Source organism: Neofelis nebulosa, chromosome 13 (assembly GCF_028018385.1).
Source record: "Neofelis nebulosa isolate mNeoNeb1 chromosome 13, mNeoNeb1.pri, whole genome shotgun sequence".
NCBI classification, from domain to species: Eukaryota; Metazoa; Chordata; class Mammalia; order Carnivora; family Felidae; genus Neofelis; species Neofelis nebulosa.
The window spans coordinates 49898604-49925105 of record NC_080794.1 but is presented as its reverse complement, the minus strand read 5'-3'; the positions used below and the strand labels follow the sequence as shown (position 1 = coordinate 49925105).

The 26502-nt window shown below is 49.3% G+C and overlaps 2 protein-coding genes across 9 annotated transcripts in view; one reads left to right on the top strand and one right to left on the bottom strand.

Moving 5' to 3' along the window:
• Window positions 1-1792: 1792 nt before the first annotated feature.
• On the top strand, window positions 1793-26204 carry LOC131492959 (synaptotagmin-15-like). 4 transcript variants are annotated; one of them, XR_009252368.1, is made up of 10 exons: window positions 1793-1904; window positions 2822-3017; window positions 3515-3657; window positions 4857-5143; window positions 6668-6838; window positions 7462-7582; window positions 8524-8703; window positions 21129-21207; window positions 21671-21791; window positions 26153-26204. XR_009252368.1 is itself a non-coding variant. In XM_058696929.1 (8 exons), the coding sequence occupies exons 1-8, from the start codon at window positions 1898-1900 to the stop codon at window positions 21179-21181; spliced, it is 1158 nt and encodes a 385-aa protein (XP_058552912.1). In that variant the 5' UTR covers window positions 1793-1897; the 3' UTR covers window positions 21182-21241. The 4 variants fall into 4 exon arrangements, 3 of the variants coding, with proteins under 3 accessions (XP_058552912.1, XP_058552910.1, XP_058552911.1); XM_058696929.1 differs by lacking the exons at window positions 21671-21791; window positions 26153-26204 and having other exon boundaries at window positions 21129-21241; XM_058696927.1 differs by lacking the exons at window positions 21129-21207; window positions 21671-21791; window positions 26153-26204 and adding an exon at window positions 9108-11708.
• Window positions 25426-26502, bottom strand: part of SHLD2 (shieldin complex subunit 2) — an 84010-nt gene continuing 82933 nt past the window's right edge. For all 5 annotated transcript variants that reach the window (XM_058696920.1, XM_058696922.1, XM_058696921.1 and 2 more), the window contains one exon: window positions 25426-26436. In XM_058696920.1, coding sequence (XP_058552903.1) covers window positions 26237-26436 — 200 coding nt within the window. In that variant the 3' untranslated portion in view covers window positions 25426-26236. The remainder of the gene's footprint in view (window positions 26437-26502) is intronic.

Genomic DNA, 26502 nt, shown 5'->3' with positions numbered 1-26502 from the left:
TGGGAAAGGATGCGAAGTGGATTTGCCTCCAGCCTCCAGAAGGAATACAGCCCTGCAGACCCATTTCAGCCTTCTGACTTCAGACTGTAAGAGACTACATTTGTGTTTTTAGCTACTACATTCGTGGTCATCTGTTACAGCAGCAACAGGAAACTAACAGACATTCAACTCAGAGGTGAGGGCAAAGATGAGGAGGTTTTGAGGCAGACCCAGACTCCATTTCCTGAGATATCACCAGCCCAGCAGAAGCAAAGGTCAGAGTCCCAGGTCTCCAGACACTCCAGCCAAAATGGTATGCAGGAGGGGGCAGGCTGGTGGAGGAAAATGCCCTGCCTCCACCAGGTTCCCAGCAGACTCCCAGCAGGCTTCCGGGGTGGAGTGGAGAGGCATGCCCTACTGGACAGAGATGCAGGGACCCACCTTCTCACCAGACCCCGGAAAGAAAAGAGCCACTCTTCCCCCTGCCCCTGCGAGATGAGGGGGACCCAGGCTCACCTCGCCATCCCGCCTCGCCTCGGGTCAAGCAGTGCTTGGGCAGGGTGGAACTGCACACTGACAGCCTGGTGGGCTGTCCGTCTTGTCTAGTCAGCCTCCTCCCTACCGGGATGGGCACAGATGCCAGGCTGGAGCAGGGCCCAGAGTGGGTCTTTGGTCAAAACCTTCAAGGCTATAAAACAAGACCGACCCTCCCCCCACCCCACCTCACCAACACACACATATTCATTTCGGTCCCCATCTCCAGACGCCCCCTCAAGGTCTCAGATGCTCCCACCAGAGCACCCCGCAGGGACACTGCATGGGACGCCAAGAGGGTGCGCGTCCTCCAATGGGATGCACGCCGGGTGGAAGCTGGCAGAGGACCGGAGCCTCTGGTCAAGGCTCTGGCTGCCTTCACTAGTCCCGACTGGCACTGCCCCCGCGGTCTGATAATAAGCATTTCAGTAATAGGGGCTGCGGGTGTCCAGGGGATCCAGGCGACGCCACCCTGAATCAGATAATCACCATAGCGGTGGCTGGCGCGCACTGTGCACCACCCACTCCCCCCCCCCCCGCCCCGCGCACCGTGGGGCCAAGTCACCTCCATTCTAAGCCGTGTCCATTACATACTTTAACCCCAGAGAGATTACTATTACTAACCCAATTGAGGACAGGGAGCCCAGAAGGAAATTGTCCCCAGTGTCACAACTGGCTAGTGGGGAGCCGGGGTAGGAACCCAGGTGGTCCCGCTGCAGAACCCGGGGTGTCCAACGCCTCATTACTTTGTGTGCTGCCACGGCGGACCTGTGAATTTCAGCCCCGCACCCCTCGCCCCCCGCGGTCAGGCAGGCGGCGCCGGGGCCCGGGACCGCGCGCGAAGAGTCCAACCTGGAAGCCCGGCAGGCCTTGGGAGCAGGAGTGGGCGCAGGCCCGGGGTGGGAGGGAAAGGGATATGGGGGGAGCCGGGAGGGGGGGGGGGCGGGGGGCGCAGCCACAGCCTGCAGAGGATCGCGGAAGATGGAGTGGCACTCCTAGACCCGCGTGTCGCGTGTCCAGGCGGCCGGGCGTGAAGGGCCAGGTGCCGAGCCCTCCCTCAGACGCGGCAGCCAAGGCGCTGGCGCTGCCCTCCCGGAGCGGGGCGCCCTCGCACCCCACCCCGCCCCAGCCGCGCAGCCCAGAGTCCTGCACTTTCCTGGCGCTCACCGGCGGCTCCCCCTTCGTCGGCGACCCGGGCCTGGCCGGGGCGGAGCTGAGGCCTCCGGGGGCGGGCTCCTTTCCCCCGCCGACTGCCGCCAGCACCCGACGAGGGACCGCCCCCGCGCCCGCCGACCGCCCCGCCGCGCTTTAAAAGGCTGCCCCGCGGCGAGTGGAGGCGCGGAGACCAGTGCGCCCCAGCCCCGGCAGCCCGCCGAGCAGTGTCATGGCGGGTAAGTGCCCCCTTCCCCACCCGCGCCCCCAGCGCGGCGTCGGGGGCCCTCGGCCCCCAATTCCCCCCGCCCCCCCTGCCCCGGTGGGGCGCCGCCCGCACCTGCCTGTGGCTCCTAGCGCGGGAAGAGGTGGAGAGGGAGGCCTGCCCCTCGAGGACCTTTGGGGGTCAGGAAGGTGGGGGGGGAGTGTCTCCTCACCACTCCCCTCGTCCAGACCCCAGAGCCCCGGAAGCCCCGTGTCCGCACGTGACCCGAAGGAGGCCCCCTTCTTTGTCAGAGGAAGGCAGCAGGCGCCTGGGAGCGAGCGTCCCAGAGAGGGCGCTGAAACGGGAGTGGATCCTGCCAGGTCCCCGCAATTGTAGGGGTGCAGGCAGCAAAGGGTACTTGTGTCTCCGTTTCTCACGTCCACTGCCCTTTTCTTCATCCACACTCCCGTTGTCTCCAGCGGACTCCCCTAAGAGGGTTCATCTTGATAGAGGGTTGAACAAGGGATTGGGTTGTAGAGACAGTTACAGAATTCAAACGTGAGTTCGGCCTCTCAGCGGGTTCCAGGACCCCAAAGGATAGGGCTGGGAATGCAAACCAGGACATCACCCCTTCCTGGGCTTTCCTTACTTACATGATGCCCACACTCGGGTTTGCTCTCAAGCCTGAATAGGAGTCCAGGGAAGATAAAGGTTCTGGTAAGAGCGGATTTAATTTCTACTCAGAAGCACAAGAAAATGGTTCATTTCAGCCAGAATCTCAAGTCCAGGGCCAGCTGCTTTCCAAGGGAACAGGAAGCCTGCTTCTATGTCGCTCCTGGGGTCCAACTCAGGGCATGTGGTTGTTGCCCAAATCCTGCCCCCAGCAGGTCCGTGGTGTGAAGGGGAGTGGCTTTCTCCAGGCATCACAGTCCTAGTGGTCTTTGCCCCCAGAGCAGGTGGCCCTGGTAATCGGGGGCCTCGCTGGGGGGCTGCTGCTGCTACTGCTATTGATCTGGGTGAGCTGCTGTCTCTGGAAGAGGCTTTGTGCCATATTCACCTATGAGGAGCTGCCAGGGACCACAGCTGCATCCAGCACACAAGAGGACAAGCCCTGCCCGCCATATGCCACCAGGACCCAGACAAGCAGGTAAGGCAGGGTGTGGGGCCAAGCAAGCCCCTGACCTTGCTTAGGGCCCTCCCTGTGGCATTGCCCTTGGAGTAGGGTGGGAAAGGAAAGGTCTGTTTATGGGGTGCCTCCTGTATGGGGTCATCATGCTGGGAGCGATCATGAAGAAACCCCAGAATTGTCACCACAAGCTATGAGGCAAGCATTATGAAGCTCGTTTTCCAGAATGAGCTTATTTCCTATAGGTTCAGAGGACGTAAGTAACGGGTCCAGGGAACACCACTAGTAAGTGGCTGAGGCAGTGCTGGCCCCACTGGCTGCAGACAGGCAGAGGTATTGGCTGAGGGTGAGGGTGGGGGGCAGGCGGGGGCAGGTGTGGGCCCAGAAAATGGTGCTCTTGCCTCCTCCTGGCTCCTGCTGGCTTTTCCTCCCCCAGCCTCTGGCACTCAACCCCTATGGGCTGTGGGAGCCACACCTTCCACCTGCCACCAACATGTCATCTTCCCGCCTCGGGACAGGCCACCAGGTGTGCCATTTGTGGTGCCCCCTTCCTTCCAAGACCGAGACTGGGTACCCCTGAACAGTGGAGAGTGGGCTCAGGTCCCACGGGACCCCTGCCCAGCCCTGGAGCTCCTGCCCCACACCTCCAGCAGCAACCTTGGTGAGTGCTCCCGCCAGAGCCTGCCTGGGGTCGGGGTCTGCTCTGGCCGGGGTGGAACCATTTGGTTTCATGGGCCTGACCCTGGAAAACAGCCTGGACCAGCAGCCCTCCAGTGATGCCCCCAATTACCAGGTCCACTTGTTCTGGGGGCAGAGACCACCAGGATTGTGGTGCCTGGGAAAAGCCCACACCACTGGCCTCCTGGGGGCAGAATTTGGGCAGCAGCCCCACCCCCTGGGTTGGACCCCAGGAGTGAAACAGAAGCAGGGGTGCTGCTGGCTGGGCTCTGCTGAGTCTCAGCAATAAAGCCATTTCCCTTGGGATCCTAGTGCTCTGGGCAGAATCTTCTGGTTTCCCTTGGGAAGAGTGGCCCAGTGACCATTCTTTCCAGGTACTTGGGTTTACCAAATGCCTGCTGCACCCTAGCCTCTACCAGATATGGCCTCATGTGCCATTGTGGAGTAAGACATCACCCTGCCTCTTTGGGGGGAGAAATCCTCACCCCATTTTGCACATTCATAAACAGAGTTTCGGAAGGCTAACAGTGCCTTGCCCAAGGTCACAGAGGCTGTAGGCAACAGAGGGATTGGAACCCTGGTATGCAGGTGCAGAACATTTGATGGGTTCTTTCCTAGACTGATTGGTTGGCTGATCCAGAGTTCAGAAGGGTGGGAGCTGGGTGCTCAGCTTTCTGCCCAAACCTTTGCTCTGAAGACCTTCCAAGATACCTTCCCAGGAACCACCCAGTTATCAGCAAGGCCCTTTTAATTTCAACAGGAATAGAAGAGCAAAGTTTTATCATTGAGACATCGTCTGGGCACCATGGACAGGGGCCAGGTCAGGTCCTGGGCACTATGAACCCCCTGCCCAACAAGCAGGCCCCGAACTAAGGGGCAGGGATTAAATGAACACTGTTCACTCTGCTGGGAGCCGCAGAGGGAAGCAGGCCTGGATATGCCCTGCCTTAGTGCTGGCAGGCTGCCTGAGGAGCTGTACTAGAGAGAGAGGTTGTGTTCAGTCTAGAGAAGGGCAGGGGGTGGATGTGGTCTGGAGAGGCCAGTGAACTGCCCACTGGAGGCTCAGACAAGAAGAGACGAGCAGGGGGCAGGGGTGGTGAAGCCCAGAGCTCGCTGTCCCCCATGGCCCTGCCTTCCTCTGGCCTGGCAGACCACCCCGCCCCTGTGTCGTTGGAAATACAGGCATGGTGGGGACCATCAACCCAGAGCTATACAAGTTCCTAGACGACACGAGTGAGACGGACTTCCCTGAGGGTTGCCTGGGGCGGCTGTGGTTCTCCTTGGAATACGAGCAGGAAGCCGAGCGGCTGTTGGTGGGCTTGATCAAGGCGCGGAGGCTGCAAGGCCCCTCAGAGACCTGCAGCCCTCTGGTGAAGCTTCATCTGCTGCCCGACGAGCGGCGCTTCCTCCAGTCCAAGACCAAACGCAAGACCTCCAACCCGCAGTTTGATGAGCACTTCATCTTCCAGGTAAGGCCTCTGGTGCAGACAGGGTCTGGCCTCCTGGGAAGAAGCAGACGTCATGCAGGTGAGCTCCAGCCTTCTGTGCTAGCCAGGACCCTGCAGCCCCCCAAGACCCCTGATGCCACCAGCTCTGCTTTCCCCTGCCTGCCCTGTCCTGACCGCTGATGATGGGGGTAGGGCAGAGACTAGGGAGGTGAGGGGGTAGAGGGCTGGGCTCCTTCTGGCCAGGCTGCCTGGATGAGAGAAGGAGAAAACACATTCTTGGGGCACCTACTGAATGCCTCGCTCTGGCCCATGGGGCTCTGGAGAAGTGCTCCAAGGCTTTGGAGCACTGTGAGGTTTCTGGCAAGGTTATCTAAAGAAGGCAGAGGGCAAGCCCCCCATGCCCCTTGGGGTGGGGGCAGGAACTTGCCTATCCCATCAGAGACCGGTGCAGGACCCTAGAGCCATCTTGCAGCAGGTGGTGCGTTTGCTGGCCTGTGGGCAGGCTGGCTCAGGGTCTGGAGGTGCGGAGGCTGTCTGGGCACTGAGCCAAGCTCACAGGTACCTGGGAGCCTGAGCAGGTGACTGGGGGCCCCTTACGGGAAACCAGCCATCAAGAGCTGCCTTGAAGCCTTGGGCAAACATTTTCAAGAGCGGACAGCAGGCTGGCTGGCAAGGTAAGGACAGTCCAGGCAGCATCCAGAAGAGGGTGATTGCTGAGCCAGAGCCCTGATTCTTGCCTTCTTCTGGGCCGAGAGCTGTAGCTGAAAGGAGGGGTGGCATGAGGCCCATCTCCCAGCCTCCTGCTGGGGGCCAAGGCTGTGGGAACTCACAGGTGACCTCGCCCTTCTCGGGGCATGAAGCCTTGTGACATGAAGGCATGTAGCCTTGCTGACCGGCCTGGCCACATGTCACGCTCACAAACTGATTTTTATTTAACCATCACTCTCCTGCCCCGTCCCAACTTGATTCTGCCTCTTTGTGCTTTAATGGGGGAGGGGAAGGAGAAGAGGAAGAGAAGCAAATCAGTATTAATTGACCATCTGCCAAACATCAGATCCCATGATTGTGTGGGGAACTCAAAGAGTAAGAACCACTATCCCCATTACAGATGAGGACACAGCCTCAGGGAGAGGGGTGCCCAACTCAGATGGCAGAGACGGGCAGGTTCCCTGGGCTCCGGTGTGAGACCGCCTATACATTTATGTGCAGGCAAATCACTTGGAGGTCCTGTTAAATGGTAGATTCCCTTCATGGGCCTGAGGTGGGGCCCAGGTCCTATATTTCTAGCAAAGTCCAGGCGAGTGGTGAACGCTGCTGGTCCTCGAAACACACCCTGCAAGGCAAGGCTGTGGCACACACTCCCGCTTCCCAGGGGTACTGGGCTCGCTGCTGGAAAGGGCCCCCTGAGGATGCCTGGGCTTGGGGTGTGCAGGTCCCTGGTTGAGTCACCTGTCACCAAAAGCTCCTGAGTCCAGAACAGCATGCCATCCTATCCCATCCCCTGTCTCCACACCTGACCCCAGCACAGATCCTCATCTCCCCCAGGTGTCCAGCAAGAGCATCACTCAAAGGGTACTCAGGTTCTCCGTGTACCACGTGGACAGACAGAGGAAGCACCAGCTCCTGGGCCAGGTGTTCTTCCCCCTGAAAAACGAGACCCTGGCAGGTGACTGCCGGCGTCTCATCTGGAGAGACCTGGAGGCTGAGAGCCTGGAGGTAAAGGTCAAGGTCACCAGGCATATACCACTGTGTGTCAGACTACCGTGGGCAGGTGTGACCCAGCACCTGTCGGCCAGCGACAGCCCTCAGCCTACTGCCCACTGCGCCTACTGGTGTGACTCAGGGTTCTGGGCCTGGGCCGCAAGTGCATGGGACAAGGGGGCAGAGTGGAGCCGCTCCTGGGCAGGGAAGGGCTGCCTGAGGTTCTCTCGCCCTGGAGATCAGAGACTTGTAAAAAGTCCACACTTAAATTCCCTCCCAAATCAGTCAGCTGTGAAAGGTGACACCCCAAATGGTCCAACCGAGGAAAATATTTACCCTCTATCTTCCTGACCCCCGAGAGGATGGTGGCAGCTTGGAATAGGCTTTGGAATCCCCTAGACCTGGATCTGTGTCCTAAGCTCTGCCCCTCATGGTAGTTATCTTCAGCAAGTCCCTTCAGCTGGCCAGACCTCAGTTTCCCCATCCAAGCCCAAATGAGGGTGGGGTTAAAGGAGAAAAGTGCCACACAGTACCAGTGCCTGACTGCCGGGACCAAGGAGGAAGGCACAGCCGGGAAGGCACCGTGGCTCCTCCGGCACCTGCTAACTGACCCGGGTGCCTTCCTCTCGGCCTCCCAGCCTCCCTCTGAGTTTGGAGACCTGCAGTTCTGCCTCGGCTACAACGACTGCCTGCGCCGCCTGACCGTGGTCGTGCTGCGAGCCAAGGGCCTCCAGCTCCAGGAGGACACGAGTTTTGTCAGTAAGTTCTCCTCCCTCGAGCAGGTTCTGTCCTGTGAACTTGGGGCCGGGAGCTGGAGTCTGCCCCTTGCCCCTGGCTATGCAATTCCTGCCTGTGTCTGAGCTGCCACGGGAGTGCTCACCACCCTCTGTGGACAACTGTGATGTGGGAAACCACTTCCTTAGATTGAACCCACCTTAGATTGATCCTGCCTCTACCTCTGCCCTTCTGTGAAGGACTCCAGTTCCTCCAGGGCCAGACCCCGTGCCCCCTTGCCCCCAGGGAGGGTTCCCCTGCACAAAAGGCATGGCGCCCAGCTGGAAGAAGAGGCATCCCGGGCCGACAGGCAGCATGGGGTGCTGCTTCCTCTAGCCCCCCAGAACCCAGCAGCTGGAGGAGCGAAGGCCCTGCTCTGGCTCAGCATAATGTCCCGCCCTTATGTGTCCCCCCCGCCCCCCCCCCCCCCAGCAAGGTGGTGGCTGTCTGCCATTTGTGTGTCTCCGCATCTGGGTCACTGTAAGCAAGTTGTCATTCAACCTTCCACTGTGGATCCAAAACCCATATGAGCCCCACTCCAAAAATTCAGCCCTCTGAAGCAGAAGGTGTTTAAGGGGCCCCAGGGAGCCTGAGCAGTCAGCAGGCAGGGAGGGCCCCCCTCCACCAAAGGGAGGGATGGGCGTGTGGTGCCAGGCCCTGGTAAACAAGGGCCAGCCGAGCCGTGGGCGCATTCAGGAGGCACAGAGGAAGGAAGAGGAAGGGAGCCCAGCGTTTCCTCCTCAGGGCGTGAGGCCATACACTAATCAACCCTGTTTCCTCTCATAACGCCCTCCGGCTATAGTGGCTGTGAGCAACGGGGGATCCTGGCGCCCAGGGTGGGCCGCGCCCTCCCAGCCAGACCTCCCACAGGCCAGAGGCTGGACCCCGCCCACTCCTCCCAGCCCTCGGTCTGCACTGCCCCGCAGGTGTGTGTGTCAAAGTGTCTCTGATGAACCACAACAAGTTTGTCAAGTGCAAGAAGACTTCGGCTGTCCTAGGCTCCGCCAACCCCGTGTACAGCGAGACTTTCAGCTTCAAGGCCGACCCCGCTGAGCTGGACACTGCCAGCCTCAGCCTGACCGTGCTGCAGGGCGCCGAAGGAGAGAGTAAGGCTGCCCCCCCACCCCGGCAGGGCTGTTGGGGACACGGGCAAAGGAGGAGCGTTCAGGCAGCGTGGAGGTGATGGAAGAGGGCTTCTTTCCGGAGGGACCCCTTTCTCCCTCAGCTCTTTGGCGTGAGGCTGGCTTAAGATGTCTCATGAGGAGGGTGAGAGGCAGAGTAGGTGACCCCATAGGGCTGGCTCTCCACCTGGGCTCCCTTTTCCATCTCCGACTCCAGAGCAAAGGCAGGGTCCTTTGGGGGCTGTCAGCTCATGCTTAGAGAGGGAGGGGCTTGCTCCACCCTTCGAAAGGAGGAGTAAGTGAGAGAGAGAGAGAAGGCACGGGGGATGTTGCTGAAGTGATGTGGTTTCTGTGGTCCAGAGAGTGACGACGTTTTCCCTCCCCCGCAGAGAGCCACGCGCTGGGCCGGGTGGTGGTGGGCCCCTACATGTATGCCCGGGGCAAGCAGTTGGAGCACTGGAACGAGATGTTCAGCAAGCCCAAGGAGCTGGTGAAGCGCTGGCATGCCCTCTGTCGCACCACTGAGCCCTGACCCGGCTCGCGCTCTCGGGTCTGCAGGGGGAGCCTGCTCTCCTCTGCCCTGTGGCAGCCACAGGCCTGGATGCTCCAGCCAGCATCTTGCTGGGCTGCCAGGCCGGCCGGAGCCAGGGGACTGTGAGTGCCGCCACACAGGAGAGAAGGGATGAGGGAGCCCCGGCCAGCTCGGCAGCATGGCTGGCTGCCACCCGCCAGCCTCAGGTACCCTCCCGACTCACTCCATCCTCCTCTCCCCGTGGGGCTACCTGGGCTCCGAATCCCAGGCACCACAGTCCCGATTTGGACCGGAATCTCAGGCATTCAGAAGAAGTACTCCATTCAGGGATAGCAGAGCTCTGTGTGCTCACTGGAAACTTAGGCTCCACCATCCCAGAAAGCTGATGGCATGTTGATGCTAAATCTATATGGGCTCTGGTTTCCCTGCCTTCCACTTAGCAGAGAACACAGACTGCGCTGGGGGAATAATGGGGTGCAGGGGGCGCCCAAAGCACTGATTTCAGTTGGTCCACAATAAATAGCAGTCTGAGAGTTGGGTTGGGCAGTTCGGTGTGGAACAGCCCCAGGATTCCTGGGCAGCACGGCGTGCCCACAGCTCAGGAGAGAAAGCTCTCAGGGATCAAGACTCGCTGGCTTTAGGACCTGGGAAATAACACTGGGAACAGCCCACCCAGGTCCCAAGTGGTGGACGTGTTCTCGGCGTCCTGTCCCTGTGCCGGGGAGGAGGACTTCACCTGTGTTAGGTCCCTCCCAGGGCTGGGTCAGACCCTGGCCCACATCATGCCACATCTTGCCCAGAATCCAAGCCTCACGCCCCTGGTCTTACAGGTGTTCTAGTGGCTTCTGTGGTCTCCCTGGTTGACAGCATTCAGCTCCTTGGGGCTCTCACTTTAGGCAGGAAATGGTGAAAGCATGCGGTCAAAAGCGTAGCCCGCAGGGCTGAGAGCTTTTCCCATAAACTAAGTGATTTCATTATGGGGACTGTGTTGTGGCAGGTGTCCATGTGAAGTTCATTAAAATGGAAGTCCCCACAAACCACAGTCATCCGATCCCCGTGAAGTTGTACTCAAGGTAATGAGCAGCCATCACGTCTGTCTCTGTTAACAGGCAACCTGCATTTTCACCCAAATGCTGTTGAACTTGCGGGGTCAACACACCATATTGTGAAAATGGAACAAACTTTAAACTCGTGTTGTCTCTTTTCTTATGCAGTGAAGCAACTTCGCCAAAAGAAAGTAGCCATCATTATTCTCCGTTTGTGCCTCTTTAACTTCGCTTCCGATCTGATCTCTGTCAATGCACAAAGACTCACTTTACCTGGCAGTGGTCCAAACAGAATATCTTGTTTACTTTTTCTCATTTATTGTACACACACATTCTAACAAAGCCCACACTCCAGTAGTTTCTTTGTTTTTAGTTTTTTTTTATGTTTTATTTTATTTTTGAGACAGTACAAGTGGGGGAGGCTCAGAGAGAGGGGGACAAAGGATCTGAAGTGTGCTCTACACTGACTGCAGGACTGCAGCAAGCCTGATGTGGGGCTGGAACTCAGGAACTGCGAGATCATGGCCTGAGCCGAAGTTAGATGCTCAACCGACTGAGCCACCCAGGCGCCCCTCCAGTAATTTCTAATAACATCATAGCACACACGTGATAGGGGTTCTCTATATGTTTGGATAGCAGGCTACTAAACTGGGACTATTTCCATTTCACCTGGGGTCCTGAGACAAGAGGTGCCAGCCACCCTACCTTTCAAGGTGACGTTCATGCCTATCAGTGGCCTTTCCGGGCCACTTGGAAAAGTTGTTAAGTATCCCCTTTGCAGGACAGAGTGCACTGGTGCAACTGACTCACAACTGAACATTCTCAATGGCAAGAGATTGACAGGCTCTCTGGTTTGATGGGGAAGAAGAAGGGATTGCTGTATTGGACTGGAATGTCTACAGACATGGTCAGGGCAAAAAACACACAAGTGCTTCTATTGGACGAGCGAGAGGTGACCTGAGTTGTCTCAATCCTGTCCTCCAGGTGATCCCTGCAGAATGAAGAAGGCCTTTGCATTTCCACAAAGCATTGTAGAATCAGCTTGTCGGTTTCCACACTGAAGAAATGCTAGTTTGACTGATTTCCATGGAGTATACAGACCAGTTGGGGGCCATTTTTTATCCCTACAATACTGAATCTTCAATCCATTAACATGGTATATCCCTCCGTTTCTTTTGGTCTTTTGCAAGTTTTCTTAAAACCATTTTGTGGTTTTCAGAAAAGTATTTTTGCGCATCTTTCACTAGATTCTTAGATGTTTTATATTTATGTTTGCTGGTATGTAGAGATTCTATTTACTTTAGTATGTGGACTGTTTCTATTGAGTGGTCTTACTAAAATAACTTAAATTGTAATACTTGGTAGATTCTTTGTATTTTCTTTGCATATAGCTATGACCTCTGCAAACGACAGTTGTGTTTCTTCCTTCACAATAGTTATGCCTTCTTTATCTCGTCAAACTGCAGTGGTTGGGCAACTGGGCAAGAAAAAGAAACAAAACCAACCAGATTGTAAAGGAAGAAGTAAAACTGTATTTGCAGATGACATGGTCTTGTCCATAGGGAATGCTAAGGAATTGTCAAAAACTGTTAGAGCTAATAAACGAGCTCAGCAAGGTTACAGGGTACAAGATGGAAACCCAAATTGCACTGGCTCAGACCTCCAGAGAGTGCTGGCTGCCAGTGGGGAGAGCGTGCAGGTAGCCTTCTTAGTCTTAGGGGGGAAGCTTTCAATATTCACTACTATGTGGAATATTTGCTATTGGACCTTTAACCTACTCATGATTATGTGTTCTCAATTTGTTAAGTTTTTTTTTTATTTTTTTTTTAATGTTTATTTATTTTTGAGACAGAGAGAGACAGAGCATGAACGGGGGAGGGTCAGAGAGAGAGGGAGACACAGAATCTGAAACAGGCTCCAGGCTCTGAGCTGTCAGCACAGAGCCCGACGCGGGGCTCGATCTCACGGACTGTGAGATCATGACCTGAGCCGAAGTCGGACGCTTAACCGACCGAGCCACCCAGGCGCCCCAATTTGTTAAGTTTTTTTATGGGGCACCTGAGTGGCTCAGTCGGTTAAGCATCTGACTCTTGATCTTGGCTCAGGTCATGATCTCATGGTCCATGGGATTGAGCCCATGTGCACTGTGCTTGGAGCCTGCTTAGGATTCTCTCTCTCCCTTTGCTCCTCCCCCGTGATCTCTCTCTCAAAATAAATAAATAAATAAAAATGTTTTTAAGTTTTTTTATCATAGCGTTGTTTTATCAAATACTTTCTCTGCATCTTTTCAGTTAATTATATTTTTCTCCTTTTTTTTAATGTGATGAATTGTACTGATTTCTGAATGTCAAACCAGGGGCACCTTGGTGGCTCAGTTGGTAAAGCAACCAACTTCAGCTCAGGTCACAATCTCGTGGTCCATGAGTTTGAGCCCCAAGTCAGGCTCTGTAATGATAGCTCAGAGCCTGGAGCTTGCTTCAGATTCTGTGTCTCCCTCTCTTTCTCTCTCTCTGCCCCTCCCCTCCTTGCACTCTGTCTTTCTCTCTCTCTCTCTCTCAAAAATAAACATTAAAAAAAATTGAATTTCAAACCAAACGTACATTCTTGTACTGGAAGCCAGTGGTGTTTGTGTTCCTCTGTCTGTCTGTATGTCTGTGTGGACACACACACACACACACACACACAGTAGTACTTGGACTTATTTCTTTAAAATCTAGATTTATTTGCTATTATGTTTTTAATTACTTTTTAATATCCTTACATACCAACATCATTTTTTAAATTATTTTTGTTAGGACTTTACATTTTTAGAGCAGTTTTAGGTTCACAGCAAAATTGAGGGGAAAATACAGAGATTTTTTTCACACACATCCAGAGCCTCCTCCCATTATCACCATCCCTCACTAGAGTGGTACCTTTGTTACAACTGATGAACCTATATTGATACATCATAATCACCTAAGAAACACAGTTCACATCACCGTTTACTCTTGATGATGCACATTCTATGGGTATGGACAAATGTCTGGTGACATGTTATTACATTTTTAAGTGTTCTTGCAGTTATGTTCATAAGAGATTTTTCTCTAATTTTTTTTTATTGTAATGTCCTCGCGCTTGAAACAAATCTGTATTCTGTGTGAGCAGGTGTCCTGTGTTATTCTTAGGTCAAGTCTATGAATCAGATTGGTCAAATCATCTATTTTCACTGATTTGGGGGGAGGAAGGTGTATTTTCGATTCATTATTGAGAGAGGTTAAAGTCTCCCACTGTGATTGTGGATTTGTTTCTTCTTTTAGTTTCATCAATTTTTGTTTTGTATATTTTGAGGCTGTGTTATTAGGCTCATAATTCATTTTCAGTTGTTTTTTCTGGTGGATTAGGCCATGTATTGTGAAACAGCTCTAACACTCAAAATGGCATAACTTTTCCATTTTTCCCCATATTTTCCAACTTTCTTATGTTCTCATAATTATCTCTTGAATATAATCAAGTCTATCAACCTCTGTCTTTTGTGTATTTAGCTCATTTACATGTAATTACTGCTATTTATTCCCATTTGTCCTGTTTTGTTTTGTTTTCTCTCCTTTGTTGCCTTCTTTTGTATTAATTCATATTGTAACTGCATTTTTTTAATCTTAAAGTTTATTTACATATTTTGATGGGGGGAGGGCCAGAGTGAGAGGGAGAGAGAGAGAGAGAGAGAGAGAGGGAGAGAGGGAGAATCCCAAGCAGGCTCCTCACTGTCAGCACAGAGCCCAATGCGGGGCTCAATCTCACGAACCATGAGATCATGACCTGAGCCAAAATCAAGAGTTGGACACTTAACCCACTGAGCCACCCAGGTGCTCCTGCATTAATTCATTTTTTAATCCTTCCACTTCCCATCTGTATGTTGCTACTTACACAGTTCGTTATTCCTTTAGTGGTTCCCCTAGAGATTACAACTTATATCTATTGTATATTATAGTCTAAGACAAATCTTACTTTTTAATCACTTCCCAGACAATGTTCTGATCTTAGAAAACTCAATCTCTATTTCCCCCTGTTTTTTAATGGTATTGATATGATTCATTTTAATTCCACATATATTTTACACCTAGCAAGACATTACTATTATTGCTATGTTCAGTCAATATTCATTTATATTGACCCACATAGTTGTTCTTCCTTTTGCTTTTTATTCTTTCCTACATTTCTGGGATTCTACCTGAGATCATTTTCCTCCTACTTAAAAATTTCTTTTTAGTATTTCTTTTTGTGCAGATCTGCTCACAGCAAATTTTCTTAGTTTTGAATAGAAATGTCTATTTCAAATTCATTTTTAAAGGATTTTTTGTGGAAGTAGAATTCTAGGCTGACATTGTCTTTCTGTCAGCAGTTTAAAAATGGTATGCATTGTCTTCTTGCTTCCATCGTTTCTGTTGACAAGTGAGTTATCAGTGCTATTGTTTCTCTTCTGAAACTAATGTATCTCCCTCTCCTCCCTACCCTTGGCTGTTATTAATATTTTCTGTTGCTGGTTTTCAGCAGCTTGAGTCTGGTGTGCCTACAAGCAATTTTCTTTTTATTTACCCACCTTGGGAGTAATAAAGCTTCATCAGTTTTGGAAAATTCTCATCCCATATTTCTTCAAATATGATTTCTGCCCCATTCTTCCCCTCCTCTTCTTCTGAGACTCCAATTACACACATATTAGATCTTTCTGTCAGTTCCCACAGGACTCCTATGCACTCTGCTGTATTTTCCATTCTCTTTATGTCTCTGTTTCAGCTTAGAGTTTTTATACTGCCCTCCTACATTTCAATAAATTTTGTTCCACTAAGTCTAATTGTAGTTAACCTATATGCTGAGTACTTCATTTCGATTACTACATTTTTCAGTTCTAAATTTCCATTTGATACTTTGTAATATATTCCAGTTCTTTGATGAAAGTCTCTATTTTGTCAGTCACACCAATATCTGTGTCATTAGTGGGCCAGTTTTATTGTGTGTTTTCTCCCTTTATTCCTGTTACTTGGTATGCCTGGCAATATACTGTCAAATACTGACCATTATGAGAAATTATAGTAGCCCCAGGAGACATTATTCCTCCAGAGAGGGTTTACTATATCCTCTGGCCGCCAGAATGGGGAGAGGTCACCTTAATCCAGTCCTGTAATGAACTCACTGGAGTCTGGGTTACAGTTTTTGTAAGGCTCTATCACCACCTTTGGTTTTCCCACATTTCTAGAGGGTAGTCTTCCAAGGGTACTATTTGGATCACTAAAGGAGACTCTGTTGTGTTCAGTGGGCCCCTCTTCCTTGGTGGGTCCTGAACTCTAGTTTTTATCTCCTTAGTATCATGCTATTTTCAGGGAAGGATGGAAGGAAGGAAGGAAGGAAGGAAGGAAGGAAGGAAGGAAGGAAGGAAGAAGGGAGGAAGGGACGGAGGGAGGGAGGAAGTAAGGAAGGGGAAAGAAAAGAAAGAAAGAAAGAAAGAAAGAAAGAAAGAAAGAAAGAACAAAAAGAAAGAAAGAGAAGAAAAGAGAAAAGAAAAGAAAAAAAAGAAAAGAGAAAAGAAAAGAAAAGAAAAGAAAAGAAAAGAAAAGAAAAGAAAAGAAAAGAAAAGAAAAGAAAAGAAAAAAGAACGAACAGGAAAGGAAAGGGGAAGGGGAAGGGGAATGGGAAAGGGTAGGGAAAGGAAAGAAAAGGAAAGGACCTGCCATCTTTCATAGGCTTTCTGCATAAATTAATTCACAGCTTCATAATTCAGCAAATGCCTCAAAGTGGAAAACCGCTAAGTGTCAGAATTACTTTTCTACCTCCTTTCTATTCAACATCTTGGCCTCTTCTGTCCTAGCTGCATTGGCGACCCCAATCTCCAATTTCTTGTCTCTCCAGCTCCAGACACTCGGCTGCCTTTTCTGTCTCATAGCCACAGCTCTCTGGCCAAATGCTCAGCCTCTTAACAGGAATCAGCACGTTTCCTGAAGGAAAAAGTGGATCACAGAATGTCAGCTCACCTCCTTGTGTTTTCCTTCTTATGAGATCATGGCCTGTCAAATGCTTGTCAACTTAGCAGCTCCCCGGTAACTAAAAAGAGGTTTTCTGTATTTTATTCAGCTTTTCTAGGGGTTCTTGCCATGAACATCGTTCTGTCTCAAGCAGAAAAGTAATTTTTTTCCTCAGAATTCCCAGAAAATGAATGTTCTTCAAAGACTGATTTTATACAGGGAATTTCATTACACAATTCATGGGAAGGCTGGTGTAACTAAAAGGAGAGAAGCTGCTTGTATCAGTTAGCTGTTTTTGCAGTAATGGTGCATAACAAACAATCACAACATCTCAATGGTTTGTACAGGGAACTTGATTACACAGTTCCTGGGATGGCTGGCGAAGCCAAAAAGAGAAACGCCACTCATGTCCTCTGTTGCTGCAGTAATGGCGCATAACAAACAATCATGACATCTCAGTGTCGCACTAGAATGAGCATTTACTTCTCATCCATCTATGGCCAGCTGAGTGTGAGCCAATCTAGATTAGGCAACTCACTTTCAAACAATAGGTCTGCCTGGCTCCAGGTTCTCACCCAGGCCTGCTCTGTGTTTGTTCATTCCAAGCACAAGTCCAAGGGGGCAGCAGCTACCCAGGAGAGGGTTCTTTTCCTGGAGAAGGCAGGAGGGCAAACACATCTCTACCTTCTGCTGGTGTTGTTACTTAATATCTTGTTGGCTGAGGCATGTTCAAAAGTTCAAAATCAAAGGGCAGGGAGGCAAACTGTGCCTTTTTATGAGAGGAACTGTAAGCAACATAGCCTTGGACATAGCTGCCAAGAGGGGTCAAGAATTGGGGTGATAATTCAATGCACTTTGCTGATATGTTCTAGCAGTGGGGAACTCTAGGGGCCTGTGCTTGGCTGCACAGGTGCTCTCGGTGAAGGCGAGAACCTCAGATCCTCTATTTCGGCCGCTGTTGCCCACTCACTATCCTGTAGTGATGAGTGACGAGAATTTGCACAGCCATCTGCCAGTTACATTTTTTCTGATTTTTCACTGTAGCATTTTTTGCCCAAATTATTACAGGAGCTTGGAGCATCTTGCTGGCCTGTTTCAGAGTCAAAGGGAGAAAAGGATGATTTTTACCCTCTTTCTGCTTTCTCTTTTTTTTTTTTTTTAACGTTTATTTATTTTTGAGACAGAGAGAGACAGAGCATGAACGGGGGAGGGTCAGAGAGAGAGAGGGAGACACAGAATCTGAAGCAGGCTCCAGGCTCTGAGCTGTCAGCACAGAGCCCGACGCGGGGCTTGAACTCACGAACCGCAAGATCATGACCTGAGCCGAAGTCAGACGCTTAACTGACTGAGCCACCCAGGCGCCTGTTTCTTGTCTCACCCAATTATGTCACGTTTGGCAAACTCAACCTGGAACACTGTTCATAAGAGTGTCTGGGAAGTATAATTTCCAGACAATGTAATGAAGACCTTTAAAGGGGTTGGGGGTGGTGCTGTGTGCCATCCCACACTCTGGGGCAAACCTGGGTCAAGGGGACCTTAGGTGAGGGATCCGTAGGGCAAGGAGGCTCTTGAAGTCCCCACGTGAGTACTGCAGCTCATAACCGTACCAGTCACGGAGAACCTCTCCTGCCCCTTCAGTGGCCTACTGGTCGTGCCCCTTCCCTGCCCCTGCTAGGACAGCCAGGAGCCTCTGTTAGTAGGTTGGGGAAGGTGTGAAAGCACAAGATGGAGAAACAGGAAAACAGTGCTACCTGCCCATTTCCTGTTGCAGCCTCCTGCAGGCAGGAGCCAGGGTGAGGGGAGGAGAGAAGGGGAAGCTCAAACTTTAAATGAAGTTGGGAATTCAGACTACATGAGAATGGACATTTTTTTTTTTCAACGTTTTTAATTTATTTTTGGGACAGAGAGAGACAGAGCATGAACGGGGGAGGGGCAGAGAGAGAGGGAGACACAGAATCGGAAACAGGCTCCAGGCTCCAAGCCATCAGCCCAGAGCCTGACGCGGGTCTCGAACTCACGGACCGCGAGATCATGACCTGGCTGAAGTCGGACGCTTAACCGACTGCGCCACCCAGGCGCCCCGAGATTGGACATTTTAAGTGCTGAACACAGCCTGTTTGTTTGTTTGTTTTTTTTAAGTAGAAGTTACAGGAAAAAATTATTGTTATCTAAGAGTGATCAAAAAAGTCATGGGCCTCACCCCAGATTTTTATCCAAAGGGCAGGGAGAAGCTACCTGCCGAGCAGGTTCGAATGGGTCACTGGGGAAAAAACAAAAAATGGATGAAGTGGTTTGCAGATTACATCCCATAGTTTCAACATAATGGATATAAATAAATAAATAAATAAATAATAAATAAATAAATAAATAAACTTTAAAAACAAGGATAAATGCAAGCATCCGGGAGGGGTTGCCATTTCTCAGGGCCCTATAGCCAGGAAGTGGTGAAGCTGGTATTTCTATCAGATTCCAGTTGTCTGAAATGGTGTCACTGTTACACACTGCCAGAGAGACCCCAAAAAAGACCCAGGCAACACAAAGTGCCATCAAGTCCCACCGCCTGGGACGTGTTAAAGGACCTTTGTGTGCCTATTAGATAAGCCGTTTCTGTTTGTGCACCTTTAGCTGCTAGTGAAGCTGTGCATTTCTCCACCTTTCCTTTTTCTCCCTTTCCTCTTCCTCCCCTCCCCCCCTTTCTCTCCTTTCTCTCTTCCTCTCTTCTCTCTCCTTCCTTCCTCCTTTCTTCCCTCTCCCCCCTCCTTCCCTTCCATTTGTGTAAATTATGTGCTCATCTCCACTAATGTAAAGTATGATCCTGCAAGTGACCAGATTTGATTGTCTTCCCTTTGTTTCGATAACATGCTCTTACCAGTTTGCTGATTAACTAACCTGATGAGACAAATTTCCAGAAGGTGGAGAGAGGGCTGAAGCTCTGGTTTCGAGGTCAGGAGGGTCATGGGAACATGATTGACAGGCCAGACATGGGTTCAATGTGGCCTAAGGACCGCGAGCTCGGGCCGTGTGGCAGGCACAGAGCGCCATCCAGTGTCCTCACACCCTTATCGTGACTGATGTACAGCTACTAGAACTAGCAAGAAAAGCGCTTGCCTCCCGCAGTGTGCCTCTCGCGCCCTCTACTGTTCAGCAGCGTACTCACTGCAGAGCATGTATTAAGTAAGGATGGATGTGGAGTGGTTAGGAAATTGGTAACTGGTAAACCAGCCTCCCCAGAATCTTCCCTTGTGCCCCCCCCCCAAACACACCTCTCCTGCCCCACCAAAATAACCACTAACTTGGCTTTTGTGGAAATCACTTCTTTGCTTTTACTACCTGACCACGCAGCCTTAAATGCTCCAGGTTTTTTTTGTTTTGTTTTGTTACAAAATTTATATAAGGAATTGGAAAGGACGCATTCTTTTGTATTTGGCTTCTTTCGCTCCACATTATGTTTTGAATTCATTATGTATTTGGCGGGGGGGGGGGGCATAAAATCGGAAGTAGAGTTGCCGGATCATAGGGTTTGCATATCTTCCAATTTGGTAGATAAAGCCAGACTGTTCTCCAAAGTCAATTCACATTCTCACCAACAGTGTGAGTTTCCATCGCTCCCACATCCTTGCCAACACTTGGTATCCTTGGTATTGTCAGTCTTTTCATTTTAGTCATTCTTTTTAGTATGTAGAGGTACCTCATTGTGGATTTAATTTGTACTCTGCTGATGGCAAAGGAGGCTGGACATGTTTTATATGTTACTTTGTCATTTTGAGTCTCCTCCTTTATGAAGTGCTGACTCATGGATCTTACCTGCTTTTCTACTGGGTTATTTGTGGTTTTCTTATTGATTTGTAGGAATTCATTTTGATTAGATGTATTGCAAATTTTTTCTCCCATTCTGGTTTTTAATTACTAATATATTTGTGGTTGATTTCCTCCCATTTTATGGCTTTCTTTTGATAAATAGAAGTTTTTAATTTTAATGTAGTGAAATTAAACAATTTTTTTTGAAAGAGAGAGAGAGAGAGAGAGCAGGGGAGGGGCAGACAGGAGAGAGAGAGAGAGAGAGAGAGAGAGAGAGGGAGAGAGAATCCCAAGCAGGCCCCAAGTCCAGTGCAGAGCCTGATGCAGAGCTCAATTTCACAGCCATGACATCATGACCTGAGCCAAAACTGAGAGGCAGTTGCTTAACTGACTGAGCGACCCAGGCCCCCCTTGAAGCCATCTTTTATATTGATGGTTTTTGGTCCTCTTTTTAAGAAGTCTTTCTGTAGGAGTGCTGACAATTCTGTCTCCACCTCGGCCCTCCATCCTGTCCACACAATGACCTCTCTCTGGCTATGTATTCAGCCCTTTGGAGGTTAAAGTATGCCCTGACCAGAATGTGGGAAGACTTGTTCTGGTCTTCCCTGAAGTTGTTTAGAAAACTAACAGAGAGGGGCGCCTGGGTGGCGCAGTCGGTTAAGCGTCCGACTTCAGCCAGGTCACGATCTCGCGGTCCGTGAGTTCGAGCCCCGCGTCAGGCTCTGGGCCGATGGCTCAGAGCCTGGAGCCTGTTTCCGATTCTGTGTCTCCCTCTCTCTGCCCCTCCCCCGTTCATGCTCTGTCTCTCTCTGTCCCAAAAATAAAAAAAATAAAAATAAAAAAAGAAATAAAATATTTAAAAAAAAAAAAAAAAAAAAAAAAAAAAAGAAAACTAACAGAGATAACAGTTTCTAACCACCTCCCCCCACCCCCACCCCAGCCCCTGCCTCATTCTGGCACAGATGGTGGTACGAGGTCTGTTAAGTGTTAGACCCTGTGTCCTCACCACAGTGCTCTCTGCACATCCTCTCACTCTAGAAAATTCGTGGACTAAGGTCTGGACCTTGGGGAGAATCGCTGTGCGGCTCTGATCATCACCCACCCAATTCCCACATCAGTAAGTTACCCTGAATAAAACTGTGTAAATTGTATGGAGCTGCCTGTTTCATTTTCTGGTCTCAAAGCGCCTTCTCAGTTTAGATGATACTTTACTGCCCCTCCTCCACCTTCTAACCCTTTTCCTACCTTGAGAACATGAAGATATTCTTCTATACTATTTTCAAGAAGCTTTTATTATTTTTCCTTTCACATTTCGATATAGAATGTACCTGAAATAGATGTTTGTATAAGTTATAATTTGGGGTTCAATTTCTTTTTTTTTTTTTTTCTATAAGGATACCAAATTATCCCAGCACCATTTATCACAAAGACTATCCTTTTCCCCACTAGTCTGCGGTAGCACCTAGGGAATAAATCAAGCATCCATGTTATGTTTGGGTGTGTTTCTGGGCTCCTTCTGCTACATTAATGAATCTTTACCTTTATATTAATACCATCATGTCTTAATTACTCATTTTCAGTGCAGAGCCTGACACAGGGCTCTATCCCACAAAATGTGAGGTCATGACCTGAGCCAAAACCAAGAGTCAGATGCTTAACCGACTGAGCCACCCAGGCGCCCCCATGGTACCATTTCCTAAGGTGATTTTTCACTTCAATACACTGTACACACCAAAACCCTGGGTCTTTTTCATTGTTTTGCTTACTTTATTTTTGCTCGTTTTAGCTTTAAATTTTTTTTCCTGCCTATTCTTTTCTTAACAGCTTTATAAAGATATAATTCACAAACCATACAATTCACCCATGTAAAGTGTACAGTTCAATGGTTTTTAGAATGTTTACATTCCTTTTTATTCTTCTCAACTAATTTGTAAATCAATTTATCAACTTCTATATGTCATCCCTCAGGGACTTTGGTTAATACTGAATCAACTCTGCATATCAGATCTTTTCAAACAGCAGGAATATGGTATAATGTTTCATGGATTCTTATCTCCCTTTTATTTCCTTCATGGTTTTTAAATCATTTCCTTTGAATAAATAAACGTTTCTGGCTTTATCTGTAAGCATGATTATTTTTACTATATTTAGAACTATATATTATTGTTATGTAGTAGTATATTACTACATTTAAATTTTTTTTTTTTTTTTTTAATTTTTTTTTTTCAACGTTTTTTATTTATTTTTGGGACAGAGAGAGACAGAGCATGAACGGGGGAGGGGCAGAGAGAGAGGGAGACACAGAATCGGAAACAGGCTCCAGGCTCCGAGCCATCAGCCCAGAGCCTGACGCGGGGCTCGAACTCACGGACCGCGAGATCGTGACCTGGCTGAAGTCGGACGCTTAACCGACTGCGCCACCCAGGCGCCCCACATTTAAATTTTTTAAGTTCATGTTACATTTAATTAGTTTATGTTATATGTAATTAATATATTACCAATATATTTTTGGTTGGTTTCCTAAGGTTATTTTTCTGTGTATTCATTCCAGCCATTTAAAATAGTGACATTTTAATTTGTTCAAGACTTTTTGCTTCCCAAATATGCCACGCGATTTTATGCACAGCACCATTTTCGTGGTGAACACATCTCGTATTTACAGATGCAGGTTAAATATTTTCCCTCTGAAGGCTTCTTGGATCTTCCATTGCAGCAACACATCTGTGTCTGCCTAGAACTCTCCTTCCATTAAGGAAAGGCTTCTTTCATCCCATGTGGTTCTAGCTCTTTCAAACCCAGTGTCCCACCCACCCCTGGTTACCGGGGGAGATTCAGAGTCCTTCCATGAAATTTGCTATGTGGATACTCACAAAAAGAAAGTCTCTCATTCTGTATTTTTTTTAACATTTATTTATTTTTGAGAGACAGAGCGAGACGTAGCATGAGTGGGGGAGGGGCAGAGGGGAAGTGAGAACACAAAATCCAAAGCAGGCTCCAGGCTCTGAGCTGTCAGCACAGAGCCTGATGTGGGGCTCCAACTCGCAGATCAGGAGATCATGACGTGAGCAGAAGTCAGAAGCTTAACTGACTGAGCCATCCAGGCGCTCCTCTCATTCTGTAAAGAAGAAAGTTTGGGGCTTCCTACAGCCATCTTTTCTCCATGTGGATAGGTAGGAAAGACAGAAGGGGCGCCTGGGTGGCTCAGTCAGTTAAGTGGCCAACTCTTGATTTCGGCTCAGGTCATGATCTCAGTTTGTGAGTTTGAGCCCCACATCAGGCTCTGAGCTGACAGTGTGGAGCCTGTTTGGGATTCTCTCTCTTCCCTCCTCGTCTCCCTCTCTCTCTCAAAATACATAAATAAACTTAAAAGTAAAAAAAGATAGGAAGGAAGAGACGAAGGGGAAGATGATAGGAGGGAAAGGACAGGAAAGGGAAAAGGAAATATGGGATGGGAGAGCAGGAGAGAACAGGGCAAGGAAAGAAACAATGGAAAAAACTGAAGGGAAGGAAAAGAAAGAATTAGTGGGTTGGGGTAACCAGATCACAAAATTTAAGCCAACAGATGCAACTGTGCTTTAAGCCAGTTATGTGAGCCAGTAAATCTTCCCCTTGTTTTTGCTCAAGCTAGTGTGAGTTGGGTTTTTATCATTTGCAACCAAGAGTCCAAATAAACCCATCCTTCTATGACTTCTTTTGCCTTTTCCACACAGATTTAATTCTAGCACTGATAAACTTTTGTTTAAATATTTCTTTTTTTTTAAATTTTTTTTAATGTTTATTTTTGAGAGAGAGAGACAGAGCATGAGCAGGGGAGGGGCAGAGAGAGAGGGAGACACAGAATCCAAAGCAGGCTCCAGGCTCCAAGCTGTCAACACAGAGCCTGACACAGGGCTCGAACTCATGGACCGCGAAATCATGACCTGAGCTGAAGTTGATCGCTTAACCGACGGAGCCACCCAGGCGCCCCTTGTTTAAATATTTCTTCACCAGCTTGCCTATGAACTCACTAAAAGCAGGCCTTCTTATTTGTCTTTAAATTCCCAGTGCCTTGACCATGGTGAATTCTCAGTAAAAGTCTGCAGGGTGAATCACGTGTCCAATTTTGTTACACCTCTTGAAGATCAGAAACCCCACCCCTTAAAATACACCCCAAGATATAAAAGGAGATTTAGCCCAGATGTCACTAGTGTGGAGAAAGGTGAGTGCTTCTAACAGCTGTTGGAGAAGGTGTCGGTTAATACCAAGTACGAATGGTTCTCGAAGACGGGAGAACTGTCCCTCTCAGCTGGACTGTCCAAAGATGAAAAATTAGATTTGCCTAAAATGTCTACAATGGGGTTGCGAGATACAGATGCTAGATTGGCTGACATTCTTAAGCTACCCAAGTGAATGTTAGAAACATTTATGGAGTAGGTTAAATACAACTACTTGTACATCTCAGGTAAGGAATATACCTGGGAGCTGTGGCTCCCCTGATCCCAATTAAATAGATGATAATTTCCTCAGGACATAAGGAAGTAATTTTCAGCTTAAATAAGGGTTCATGGAAATATGTGTTAACCCATGAACTATGTACCAAACTCTGTGAAGGCAGATTAGTGTGACCTGCTGTTCTTGGTGTCACTTGAAATGGCTTAAAGACTTCTTCCCAACAAGGTGTGAAGAGCCATGTACTCCAGGGAGCTATGCTTTGGTTGATAAAAGGATTAGGCTGATTCTTGAGGATAAAGTGGGGAAGGGCAAGTTTGAGAGAATAGTGCTCTCGGTGGGCTTACACTGACTGGGCGCATTTTATATCGGAACTCCGGATTGGCTTCTACTGTGGTTATCACTGAAAGAGCATGGCTTAGAAGACATCAGCTCTGGGCTTGAGACTCATCCCCCATCACATGAATTATTCGGGAGAGGCAACTGTTTTGTTGTTTGAATTCCACTATCTCCAGGTACACACGGGGACAACTCTTTTTGTACCCACCTTACTGGGTGCTGGATAAAACCTTAGCAATCATTTCATTTAATCCCTTTACTTCCCCAGGAATTAGCTCACCAAGTAAAGTACCTGTTCCTCCTCTACCCCCCCCTCCCCCTTTTTTTTTTTTGGTCAAGGCTCCCTCCAAGGATTTGTTGAAAACTACTGACCTCCTCCACGGAAAGATGTGCTTCTGTATGTGTGCACTCTCTCACACACGTTTTTGCATTTTATTTCTGGGAGGATCACAAAAGCCCTGAGGTTCATTTTTAGAAAAGCCAAATTAAAAAAAAAAAAAAAATCTAACAAACCCTGAATTAGAGAAAACAATTTCAATGAACCAAAAGAATTTTTAAAAGTACATGCACGGAAAAACAAACTGGTTCATTTAATTATGAATTTAGTTATTTTCCAGCAGTATTATCGCTCTACTAACCCTCAGCATACTGCAACCGTCCGGGTCGAGCACCATCTCCTCATCAGTGACGACCACTTGACACGAGCTCCTTCTACAACGGTGAGAGTGCAAACGGCTGTTTGTTAGTATGTCAGTTCAGTAAGGTGATCGGATCCTAGAGATGAACTAGCAACGTGGCTCTCTTCCGCCGTTTATAAAAGGAGTTGAAGCAGGATCTTGTTGCCTTCATTTTCAAATGCTTCTTCTTAGACATGCTTGTCTTGAACTTGTCTAAACACAGGCTTAGGCAAACTAACCCATTATCATGTGTGGTTATAACCAAGGAAATCATTTCACATCGACAGTTTATTCAAGCAGGACTAAGGGAAAGCACGGAGAGTCTGTAAGCATGGCAGAAAAGCAACTCCCGAGGAAATGGCTTTCATCTGTGTCCTGTGGCCTTAGTATAGCTCTCGAATGGCGCAGGGACCCGTGGAGTGAACCTTTAATTCCCAGGACACTGCTGCATGTTGCCCTTATTGCTAGAGCCTTCCTCTAGAAGCAGGAAAGGAAAAGGCCAAAAAACAAACAGAAAACCTCGCAGAATTCTCTTGGAAAAAAACTCTCAGTTTATATATTGAACACAATTCTCTTTATTAAAAAAAAAAAAAAATTTTTTTTTTTTCAAAACCCAAGGAAAATCCCTGCCAGACATTCATTTCAAGACACAAATCATTCCAGCAGTCCTCCTTGAAGTACCTGCGATTTCCTCACGTGGCCTCAGAGAAGGGCACTGGGTGCGGGCTTTGTGCCGTCCGGATAGACATCCAGGAGGGAGAACTCTTGCTGCAAGGGGAAGCTGTTTTCATCCAGCACAAAGAGGCTCTGCAGCTTCACCGCACAAGGCGCCCCTCCGCCTGCCAGCAGCGCGTGGAACAGGTCCGCGGCGACCATGCCGTACGTGACCTCTGACGAAGGGGCTGCGGAACAAGGAAACGCGCACAGCCTCAGCATCCGTCCCTTCCGGGCGACGGAAACGCACAGGG